The sequence below is a fragment of the Pempheris klunzingeri genome, chromosome 10 (genome assembly GCF_042242105.1).
Source record: "Pempheris klunzingeri isolate RE-2024b chromosome 10, fPemKlu1.hap1, whole genome shotgun sequence".
Classification (NCBI taxonomy): domain Eukaryota; kingdom Metazoa; phylum Chordata; class Actinopteri; order Acropomatiformes; family Pempheridae; genus Pempheris; species Pempheris klunzingeri.
Window position 1 is genome coordinate 12,628,585 of NC_092021.1, and position 12,570 is coordinate 12,641,154.

At 43.9% G+C, this 12,570-nt stretch overlaps 1 protein-coding gene across 1 annotated transcript in view; it reads right to left on the reverse strand.

Annotated features, from left to right (window-relative positions):
- LOC139208246 (TSC22 domain family protein 1-like) overlaps positions 1 to 5,118 on the reverse strand; it is a 33,421-nt gene extending 28,303 nt beyond the window's left edge. The window contains exon 1 of the mRNA XM_070837855.1: positions 1,632 to 5,118. Within this exon, the coding sequence (XP_070693956.1) occupies positions 1,632 to 4,429 (2,798 nt within the window). The 5' untranslated portion in view covers positions 4,430 to 5,118. The remainder of the gene's footprint in view (positions 1 to 1,631) is intronic.
- Between the last annotated feature and the right edge of the window lie 7,452 nt (positions 5,119 to 12,570).

Genomic DNA, 12,570 nt, shown 5'->3' on the forward strand with positions numbered 1-12,570 from the left:
AGAACACGCTGTTGTAGAAAATAAAGGATATGAGATTGGTGTTTTTTTTTCCTAATACAAATTTCCAGTACTCCATTCACTATTGTCGGCGCAAATTTAGTCTTAGAACAGAAAATATATATAACAAATTGAATTAAGTATCAGGAGATGAGTGAATATGAAATGAATCAGGGGGAAAAGGCTTGATTGGGGCATGTCTAGTTATTGGTCTTTGTAGGGTTCATTGGTTAAGAATTACCAGTTACAGTTACAGCCACACATCAGCAGGGAAACACAGACTCCAGCAGGCACCGTCAACTCCTCGCACTCGTGTGACAGCAGGTAAACTAGAGAGAAATTGACCGTGAGCCTAATTCACCAAGACAGTCTTCTCATTTGTAACAAGGGCTTTGGTTTCAACCAAATACTACTTATCATCAAAGACAATAATCCACCTGATCCCCATAGATTTCACATTCCTCAGAATTAAACGTCATGTGATAACAGTAGCCATCCTTCAGTATCCATTTAATAAAGGCCCACGAAGACAGACAGAAACAAAGCTAACATCATTACATCCATGTTACCCTTTACATCCCCAGTGATGAAAACCAGCCCAGAAATCAACTCATCTCCATTTCTCTTCTCTACCTGCTGTTCATTAATGCTACTATAACCTTGGTATGCAAAAAATCCTAAAAGCTGAGATAATAACATTTTCAGTAGACAGAGAAAGGGGCTTAAGATTGTAACGTGAGCAATTTCCTGCTGTAGCAAGGTGAACAAAACTTCCCAGTAATGTCAGAAACAAGGCTTAAAACTTATTATTGGGACTTTCAGCTGGTTGATGTCATAAATCACTAGCAAAGAGTGGTGACTGGAGAGGAGAGGCAAAGAGAGTGGGAGAAAAAAAGAGACAGTGAGGAGGGAGGGAGAGAGAGAGATTAAAAAAAAAAATCAATAAGCTTTTAGTGACGAGAAGGACTGCTGCGCTATACTGTTCACATCAACAAGTAAACCATCATCTCTTCCTCGTGAGTTCATTGAAGGGTACAGTATTTTAAGCCTTGCTCTGAGAGATAGACTATAAAACAAACTTAAATATTGCCTGCAATGTTTTGTTTCATCTGTACAAATAGACTATTTTCAATCATTTCTACCACATTCCTCTATCTCCAATTAAATCATACAACCTCTGACTTGTTTCCTGCTTTTCAACAACAAATGTGCTGAGAGTGTGTACAGCGAACTGTGCACCCAGCAGAAATTGTGCCCAGCAAGCCAGACAGATGAGATTCAAACAAGGAGGCAGACGAGGTAAAATGTCGAATCACTGCAGCCACTTGATACAGACAAGAGATGTAACATCCAGCTGAGCCCTGCACTGTGTCCCACTGACAGAGGACAGACAGACTGTGGCAGGCTGGCCACTGTCTGCTGGCTATCTAGGAAAACAATAACACTTTTCTTCCCTCACAGCTGCCACAGCAACCACTGAAAACACAGAGCTTCAAACACGACCTCTCAGTACTTTGCTTTGATTCCAGACCAGGGATAAAATGTTTGTCACTTGTGTTCCTGTGTTAAAAAGCAATGTGGCTGCATCCAATTAAATAAATGTCTTAAAAAAGTAAGGAAATAGAATCTCTTACCCATCCTCCTCTCCATCAACAGCCTTGAGACCAGCTGATGCAGTTAAGGCACTGGCGGTAGCAGAATTGCCCTCAGCTTCTTGACCCTGGCCAGTGCTGGATCCAGATCCAGCCTCTCCTCCAGACAGCTTGGGCAGCCCCAACAAAGCCGACTGGTGCTGGAGCAGCAGTCGCTGGGCGTCCTGCAGCTGAGTGGTGGTGAAGGTGGGCAGACTAGCATAGAGGGCACTGGCCTGGGCAGCATGGGCCAGGGCCTGGGCACTGCTGTGGTCCTGGGACAAGCTCACACAAGACAGTTGGCTCTGAGGAACACCCTGTGGGGGCATCCTACCATTATTCCCGGTGTTGTGGGCTTGGGGCTGGGCCTGGGTATCGCTCTGAGGGTTGGGAGGAGGCACACTTGGTGCAGACACTTGGCTCTGGTGGACTGTTGTGGGCAGCTGGGTGCCCAGGCCTGGGTTTTGGATTTGTGTTGGGAGTGACTGTGGCTTCTGCTGCTGGCAATCCAGATGGCCGGGGTGGCTCTGAGGCTGCTGGCCAAGACCTGGTGCTCCGACGTGAGAGGGCATACTGGAGGTGGTCGCCTGCAGGGAGGAGGGCTGCTGGGGCTGAGTGTGAAGGAGTGCCTGTGACTGCTGTGGGCCTCCCATCATCTGACACGCTCCATTAGCTGGTCCAGAGGGAGCTGATCCCGCTTGGTTGGACAGAGGTTGAGAGACAGCAGCCTGGGGGATGCCTGGGTGTGGCTGGGTGTACTCAGGTGGTCTCACCTGCACTGGGGCTGCGTGGGGTGTAGCAGGCGGCTGCTGTGGCATGGTGGCATAGCCCATCTTCTGCTGCTGAACACCCACTAGGCCCTGTGTAGACGCTGGGGACTGATTAGCAACCGCCTGGGCATAGGTGAGCTGCTGCTGCTGCTGCTGCTGCTGCTGCTGCTGCTGCTGCTGCTGCTGCTGCTGCTGCTGCTGCTGCACAGCTGGTGTAGAGAGTCCAATGGTAGTCTGGTGGCCCGGCATGGGAGCAGTCTGATGAATGTTTGTTGGAGCTGAGGGGGCCACAGTAGTCTTCACATGTGAATGCGTAATATCCTGGGGGTGCATGTGAAGTTGGGTTTGGGACACTCCCATGCTTAAGCCACTGGGGAGGATTCCTTGAAAACCCTGAGGAGGGGAGGAGTAATCCTGGGCATGCTGGGGCACTGGGGGTCCCCCAGCCTCTCCGCTGCACACGCTCTCAGTGTAATGGCTCAATGTACTCATAGTACTACTCACAGAACTACCACTTGTGCTTTCCCTCTCTGAGGGCCCAGCAAAGCTCTCAGAGACAAAGTGACGCATGCTGAGAGACCCAGTATCAGATGCAGAGGAGCTGGGAGCAGAGGCTTGGCTCTCCTTGTCATAGAATTCAGTGCATGTCCATCGGCCCTTCTTAAAGGGCTCAGAGCTAGAGTCCAGCTTCACCACCCTGAAGCGAGAACTGGTGGCAGCCACTGCAGGGGCTGGAGCCGGGGTGGGAGTGGATGGTACGGGGGCTGTGGCCACAGCTGCGACAGGGGCACTCACAGGCTGCAGCACAGCAGGTCCAACTCTTCCCTGGATCCCACTGGAGAGTCCCATCCCTCCAGAGGCACTGACAGCAGCAGCAGCAACAGCAGCAGCAGGAGCAGTAGTCGTAGTAGTCATAGTGATGTTGGAGTTGATGTTTTGGTGCTGCTGGATCATGCCGACATTAGTGGTTATAAGGTTACCTCCGGCTGCAACAGCACCACCTCCACCTCCGCTCCCACCGCTGCTGCTTATCACATTGAGAGGAAAGCCACCACTGCTAGTGCTAGCACTCGTGCTGATCCCACCTCTCACAGGCACGTTGGCAGAGCTCAACATATTCACATTACTAACACTGCTGGTCTGGGGATTAACTATGCTAACTGTAGTGCCTGTAGCAGAGCTGTGCATTCCAGGGACAGATCCCGAGGCCACAACCCCCACAGGCTGAGCAACAATACTTGAAGGGACAGCCTGGGAAACATTCTCTTGAGGGACCCCCACGTTAGAAGGCATTTTCTGGGTGACACAAGGTAAAGCTCCAGAAGTGAGGGCAGATGGGGCACTCCCAGGCCCAGAGGACAGAGGGTAGACCTGGGCATGGTTAGGATGATGAGGATGTTGATGGTGATGGTGCACAGTTCCATTGACCATGGCCCCACCGTGCTGCTGAGCCTGGGTCAGGGCATGAGGGTGTGAAGGCTGGTTGGGGGAGACAGCTCCGGGGGTCTCTGCCTCATGGAAATTATTCAGTGTCTCTTCTGAAGAGCTTCTCTCCGCTCCCACTATGTCATTAGCTCGGGAAAGAGACACGTCCAGGATTTCAGACGAAGAGAGGTCCTCCGTGTGGGACTCATCCAGGTCATCATAGCTTTCTGTGTCCTCTGCAATACTGTTGTTGGTACTCACAGATATCTGCGCTGGGGTCACACTAGTGATCTGAAAGCCACTCTTCTTCTTTATCTGAGCTCCGGCAGACTGTGTCGGCTGAGGCTGGGAATGCAGATTGAGGCTGTGGGGTGGGATGTGATGGGGACCCGGGGAGGATGAACCAGCGGGAGGTTGGCACTGAATCAACAGGGAGGTCTGATAATCATCGGCCGGGACGTGGCTGTTATTGACCACCGGGTTTGCCGCTGTTGCCAGCGTGGAGCCGCTCCCGCTGCCCGTGTTGCTACCCCTTCTGTGAAAGACAGCCGGGTGCGCCATCTTTCTAACACTGCCAGAGTCTCCTGCAGGGTCCGGATGATGCATTTCGAGAGAATCCGGGGGGTAGTTGGTCTCTGACAGTATGCAATAAGGTTGCAGTTCGTTAACGGCGCCGTCTTGACAAAACTACGGTGAACAGACACAACACGATCAAAAATAAATATTTTAGCTGAGTGTCGGCTGCTCGCAAATATCAGGCAAATGTGTGCCTGTATTTACAGCGGTGACAGTTAGCGAGGCTAAAGAAGCTAATGGGTAAGCTAACGTCAGCTGATGCCAGTTGTAATTCGCCGGCTAACTACCAGTGTTATCCGTCTGTGCCTTTAGTTAAACACTGGCTAACATTTTGTGGGCTTACTAAGGAGAGACTGAGCTGTGAGGTGCACCGGCGTTAGACCCAGAACAGCAGCTGAGTGAGTTAGCGTTGTGTTGGACGCTAGCCTGACAGAGGAGTAACGTCAGCTAGCTAGCTGCCAGTCTCCATCACCGGCTAGCTAAACACAGACTGTAGTAAGTCGTTTTAGCTGCTGAATTTGCTCAAAGGAAAGAAAATTTAATCAAGCGACCGGTGCTCAGCGCTGTAAAAACCGAATACGATCACCTAATAGCGGCGTACAAAGGTTTAATCCATTCCTCTGAGTCCTCGTTTCGGCGTTGGTTTTGCTGTATCACTGGTCCTCCCCAGCGGTCGCCTTGTTCAGTATGTAGCCTCCCGCACCGCTGCTGTGGCTCTGTGCTGCTGTGACGGGACTGAAGGGGAGGGGTGCTCCGTAATATGGCGACCGCGCATGGTCTCTGCTGCCAGACATAAAGCAGTCTGGGAGAGGCGGCGACGAGCCCGACATCAACATCCACGAAGAGCGCCGGAAAGAGCCGAGCGGCGGACGACCACACCACGGTAGATAGATAGATAGATAGATAGATAGATAGATAGATAGATAGATAGATAGATAGATAGATAGATAGATTTACTGACAGAACCCTACACAGTACTAGTATTGAAAAACTGCTAAATATTTGTATTCAAGAACAATTTTGAGGTACTTGCACCCTTCTTTAGTATTTCTGTGTTATCCTGCTTCATCTCAGAGATAAACTATGTTGTTTTTTACTCCACAATATTTATGCGACAGCAGACAATTTCTAAATTAGGATTTTACTGAAGAAAACATCTCATCAATTTGTAAGATATGGCGTGTTTTTATGGGGTTAACTAAAAAATAGTTCCGCCATAACAAAGCTGAAACACTTGCATATATAACATACATAATAATATCATCCCTGTGTTTCTACTGTTTCTACTTTTACTTGAATATGCTGTGTGTACTCGCTTGCATTTATCCTGACAGACAACGTAAAATAGCAGAGTAATTAACAGATGAAATCACAAGACAAATATTATGATAGCTCGTAAATTTACTATCAATGAAATCCTAGCCTCCTGAGTATTTGCAGTGGATTGAGCAAAACATCAACATCACACCAGTGTTTCTGAAACAAAGGTAGACAGAGAGCTGCTAGATCTCTCTGCAGACACAGGTGTTAACTACACTGAAGGATTATTCTACACACAGGTACTGTTTGGGGCCTCTCTCTCTCTCTCTCCCCACCCTCCCCCCTCTCTTTCCATCTCTCTCTCTCTCTCTCTCTCTCTCTCTCTCTCTCTTTCCATCTCTCTCTCTCTCTCTGGTGTGCGTTAGATGAGAGGCTGAGAGAAAATCTACACATTTGCTGGTGTGTAATGTTGCCACTCTGGTTCATTGAACTCTGGTGTTAAACTGATCAACTAAATCTATTTTCTGTGTTCTGGTCTTTTCTGTTCATCCCCCGACATGTAGTTCCTGTTCTGATTCAAACCCCCTTTGAGTTCATATTTCCTCTTCCCATCTCCTGTAATATTAGTGCTTTACGCAGCACACCTAGTTAAGGGCATGTTCTCTCATACAGGACAGTGTTAAATTATGATGAATTAAAAGGGTAACTTATTTAGTCATTAAAGTAGGCCAAACTGGCCTTTAAAGATAAGACTTCTTCATCAAAATGTTTCAACGTCCTCAAATGTGAAGGTTATTTTGGGCTTCCTCGTCTATAATGCAGGTAACATTATATTATTAATAATTCCAAAGTTTTAATCATTGCTTGTTCACTCGGAGCATCATAGCACACTTCATTTATCTGTTTAACCTTCAATCCATCCAGTCCAACTGACCAGATATGAGGATGCTTTAATACAAGTGCGCCTGAAGCTCTGTGTATGTATTTATTTAGACAAAAAAAATCTGCAGAATGGATGAAAATAGTGCATCTCTTTTGGTAGTTAATGTAAAAACATGTTTAGCCCAGTGTGCCAGTTTCAGCCATTTGGGAAAATACTAAATGCTATGAACGTCTGAAACAGAGAGAGGAGGAGATGAGGTAACTAACAGAGAGGAAGGACAGAGCAGTGGTTATAGTGAAGGAGGCAGAGGAGTGAGAAGGGAGAGCACAGAAGTGGAGAGTGGCTGTCAGGCAAGCAGACAGGCTGTATCCATCGATACAAATGATAGAGGACGAGAGACAGCAGGAGCCTAGTGCAGTGTAAGCGTCTGGTGCTGTCAGCAGCTTTAAATCACACTGGCACTCCACAACAAAAAAACACACAGCACTATTGTGCCGCCGCCCCAACAATAATGACCAATTTATACTCTGGACTCTGCTTTCATTTTGTAAACACTCTGTTCTGTTGGGAGTGAAAGTGATAAGCCCAGGTGCATTCATGAAAAGAAATAACAATTATATGTTTCCTGTATAGCTGGTTGAATGTTGGATGTGCCTTACATTACTGGTTTGTAATTTAATTCAGGAACAACTGGGTAATTAGGCGTGGCCTTTGCTCAGGTGGTACGTGGGTGGGTTATTATTCATAAGATCAATGGCTCTTCAGCAATTGCTTGTCAAATGAATGTGATGTAGAAGTATCAGGGATGACAACCAGACAATCGAACCTTATTATTACTGTCCATCCTGATTGTGGTTACAACAGAAAATCTTCTTTTTTTCCACGTGAAAGTTTCAAAGTTGCAAATAAACGTGCTCTACATCCAGTAATTAGAAAAAACCTTTCTGTCTTTTATGTGCTGAGACAAAAGCGTTAATGTGACCTTCTTTTGTACACAGCAACTGTTTGATTAAGTGATTTCTGCAGCGCAAAGCAGCAGAGGAGTGCATTTATGTACAGGTACTCACATACTGCAATTTAGTACAAATTTGGAATATTAATACTAAACTTGAGTATTTTCACTCTCTGCTGCTTTACATGTGAAATCCAGTACTGTAACTTTCAGAGGAACATATTCTACCTTTTAGAGAAGATTTATCTGTCAGCTGTAGGTACTTCACAGACTAAGATTCTGCATAGAAAACATATGATGATTTGATCAAATATGATGTCTATGGATTAAACTACCAAACAATACATATAACAGGTAATTGGTCAAATTTGAGATTTTGGATTATTTTGTTTCTGTAACATGTCTTCTTTTAGACTATTGGAAAGAAAATGTTCAAATGCACGTTTAGATTTTCATTTCAGTACACTTTCTCTATTTGTGCTTATCGGTTTCTCCTAAATTCATAACTTCATCATCTTATCTCTGTCAAGCTACAATGGCTGTAATTTAATCCTTTGAGACAATTGCACCAGATCAAAGTATGTCCAATAAAAGTGCTTGTTTTTGCCGCTGAATGGCTCAGATTGTTATGTATAGTGTCTGACAACATTACAGAAAGGATTCCTACAGTGGAGGACCTGTAAGATCCTTTTAGTTTAACCAGACATAGCCATTGCTATCAGGCCCCACTGACAAAAATAGCAATTTTACACAGAAGTTGCCACTCAACCGCTGTCTTGAACAGCTAGTATGTTTGTGTTATTGTGTGAATTTGTGAGTTTTAGTGCAGATCCAACACAATATTTGTGTAATGCACTAACTGAGGTGGCAGCAGACCAGCCACTGCTGTATTCTGTAAGGTAAAATCATTGTTTCTGTCAATACAATTTGGTGGCTTTGAACTTCCTGACTGTTTCTGTTTAAACAAAAATGATCTTCCAGGTCTGTCTGTGTAAGGATCTTTTTCTTAATGTTGTCAGAAGCTTAGAATATCAATCTGAGCCTGCCAGTGGCAAAGCACTTTAGGGATCCATAGTGGCGCAATTGCCCACAAGGATTACATTTTGAACCCAAAATATGTAAAAATAGGACCCATATTTAAAATTACCAGACTTATGTTTTAAGTGTACCAATATCCCAATAAATGCCATTTAAATGTGCAAAAATTATATTAAAATAATTATATGTCCTCCATAATCATCAGCCATGAGCATAAAAAGACAGATGTGTTGGAGCAGAGAAGTGATGACGGTGGTGAAACAAACCTAAAATTCTTGAAACAACAGAAGCTTTGGCCATAGAGGGTACAGGACCATGTCCACTGATGCGGGGCAGGGTGTCTGTGTCTCTGTCTGGGGCTTGTGTCCACTGAGGCTCCCTGCTCTGAATGGAGGCCAGAATAGATGCTAGCTTTATTTTTATTGGACAACCCTCCCAGCAGAAAATCACAGTGTGTGTTACTGGATGCTTAAATACCCAGGCCCACCACATTCATTCATGAGTTTTTCTTCCCACACCCACTGTAGTCTAAACCCAACTTGGCCCTGCTGTACTTCACTGTGATAAAGAAAGAAGAAGTATCATAAACTTGGAAGAACAGTCAGTATAAGACGTACTAGTGCTGAACATAGCAGGTGTTTTCATTTATATAGTCTGACACAGTCATATCTAGATAATGTGGACTGCTAAAGTGCATGTCCACGGCGTAATGCATCCATGTCCCAAGTTCATATTTTATCATTCAAGCATCCAGATGCAGGCATGTTTCTGTGTAGATTGCTGCCCCCTGCTAACAGATTTAAAGTGACAAATTATTAATAACAAAAAGATATTTCAGCTGTTATTGAGGCAGTTGGAGCTTGAGGCACATTTGTTAAGAAAGAAATATTAATATCACAGGGTTTGGTGACGCGTAGTCTTGAGTCAGATGAACTGTTATTTGTTCCAAGTAAATGTCACATAGAAACCCACACAGTCAGGAATGTATAGTCTAATACATAACCTTTCAGTGTTTGTTTTAGTGTTCTCGTTGAATGAGGGTAAAGGCCTGAGGACATGTTCTCTCCTTATGTAGAACAACCAGCAGACTGACATAATAAGCTGCAGAAGACTCCACTGTCAAATCAGAGCAAAGTCCTGCAGTCTGATCGCTGACTGTCTTATTACTGAAACACTAAAACACTAAAACAACTCACTGCTTTATGATAGTTCACACTGTGAAATAATATAATATAAGGCAATGTTTCCTGTAGATGTGAAACTGAATTGTGCAAAGTCTAACTGTGAAGCAGTCCTTAGTAAGAGGAAGAGTAGATTCAAGATAATAATGTTTGGCAGAAACCAGGATTTTGGCTTTAATATTAAATTACCATTTCATTGTAAAAATGGTTGTTTATTAATTCATTATTGCATTAGCAGGTGACCATACATCCAGCACAATGAATTAATCAAAGCAGCAACCTTAGACAGATGTGCATGCCTGACTGATGAGTGAAAAGGAAACTTAACAGTAGCCGGTGAAAATACTACATATAGTAATGAAGGAGAGAATCTAAGATGGCAAAGAGACACTCTGAAATCGAACAGAAATGTTTGGCAAAGCTGCTTTAGCCTGGTGGCAAATAGATGTGTTTGTAATGAATGTTAAATAATAGGGTTCAGAAATCCATCTTGTCTGTTAAGGAAAGTCCAGGATTATATGAGCACATCCTGATCACACATACAAACACGACTTGAAGGATAACTCTAGTATTTTTCATCCTGAGCCTTATTTTTCTTTACATATTTTGGGTTCAAAGTTACTGGATGGTAGAATGAGCAATTGCGCCTGATTGAAGTATGTCCGCTAAAATTGCTTGTTTTTGCCACTGACAGGCTCAGATTGTTGTTTGAGGTGTCTGATAACTTTACAGAAAGGATGTCCCTACAGAGACAGACCTGTACGATTCCTTTGTTTAACCAGAAAAACAGCCGTTAAATCTCACTATTTAAACCCACCAGACTCCTTTGACAAAAACAATCGTTTTATCTCGCAGGGCTCGTGGGTAGCTGGTCTACCGCTGTCTCTATCAGTTAATTTCTGTTTTTGTTTGTTTCTGTTATTGCGTGTTACACAAATATTGTGTCAGATCTGAACTAACCCTTTAAAACACCAAAGTCGGACAATAAGACAGACAAGCTAACTGACTGAGACACCGGTAGAGTGGCAGCTAATGTTTAAAATAACTGTTTTTGTCAGTGCAGTCTGGTGGCTTTGAACCCAGTGATATTATGGCTGTTTCTGGTTAAACAAAACAGTTCTTAGAGGTCTACCTCCGCAGGGATCCTTAGTGGCGCACTTGCCCTGAAGGATTATGTTACAGCCATTGAAGCCTGTTCTCTGCTGAAAGGGGAGGTGATCTGCTGGACTAATTCTAAAAGTTTTTTGTCCCTAACAGTCATTTCAAATCTAAAATATGTTAGACTAGGGCCCGGAGTGAAAAAGTACTTTTTGGAGGATCTAGTACTTTTCATGTTCCTTTTTTAAACTGTACTTCTACTCTTTACTCGAGCATATTTTTGAGCCAGTAATGTAGTCTTTACTTTAACCTTCGTTACACCTAGTCTGCCCTAAATATGAGGACTGAGTGTGGGGGGAGAGAGCGTTCGAGGAGCACCTCTACTACAGATGACAACCTGTCTTTTAGACGGAGCAAAATCCAGAACAAGAGGCAGCTTCTAGCGTCAATTCCTGGCCACATCTGGAGACACTTTTTACAAGTGTCAAGTTTCTCGTTATTTTGCACTGGCCACACACCCTAGAATATAAATTCACACAAATCAAAATGTAAAGTAATTTTATACTGTAAAGTGAAGAATTGACATAATCAGTCTTAAAAAAAAACCAAGTTTTCTCAACAATTTGTACAATTACACAACATTACAACAAATTGTCTTCCTTTCAATAATCTATGATATACTGAGAAAAAACAATTTAATTATAGCACCCCCTTCAGGTCAGTCTGTGTATTTGTTAAATACTGAAGATACAGTGAAAGATGCATCTCCCCTCGAAGTTTCATATACACAAAACACAATCTCATCAGTAATATTAAAGTAAAAAAAGTTATATCTACAATATTAAAGTGTACTTGGGGGCAGCTGTGTCTGTCTCTGCAGCAGAGGTATCCTACTGCTTCCTGGTTAGACCTGTACAGTAGGACAGAGCACCTGCATATGTCTACATCAGGCAGAATGTAGAAATATACATTACATCCTCCTTCACCTGACACAAACTGTTCACAGTACTTCAGAGACGCAGCCTCTCCACCTGAGGGAGCCACTCTTCAGTGTCCAAGTAGAATAATTAGCTGGTTCTCAAGGGACGGTTCTCATTATAGATACAAACTAATGAATTAGTCCTGTGGACTGTTCAGCTGGACAGATAAACACATACAGGCTACGGCAGAGTTTTAAATACACCAACTCATTAACAGCAAACATAAAGCTCCTTTAGAAAGTGCATCATGTGGTTGCCATTCGATATAAAGAGCATGCAGACAGAGAACGGTGCCATAAATCAAGTTATATTGACAACGCTGGGATCGGATGACTGAGAACGGGAAAAACATAATCCCTTCTGACAAATCCTTCATGACAATTTAATTTAACATTAATTAGCAGCTTAACCACATTTATTAATCCTGCCATTTTTGAAATGGTGTCTGCAGTGTTTTCTTGGTCCCCATGTTACAAAATGAGTATCATTTGAATGCCTCACACTGTTGGGGATGGGCATGCATGCAGTGTTTTCCACGGAGATTTCCAGCAGGATAATGTACCACACTGGTCCCCAACCGCCAGATGAACTCAAGTACCCCTTCACTGACACCAGCTGTCATTTTCCAATGTTCATTTGAATATGATAAACAGGATATAAGCCCTAATGATATAGAAGTGGATTATGCTACAATACTGAATACATTGACAGCTGAACTGTCAATGTTTGGATGATTCCGTCCAGTTTACGTTCACACATCAACCACTTGGAGACGCAGA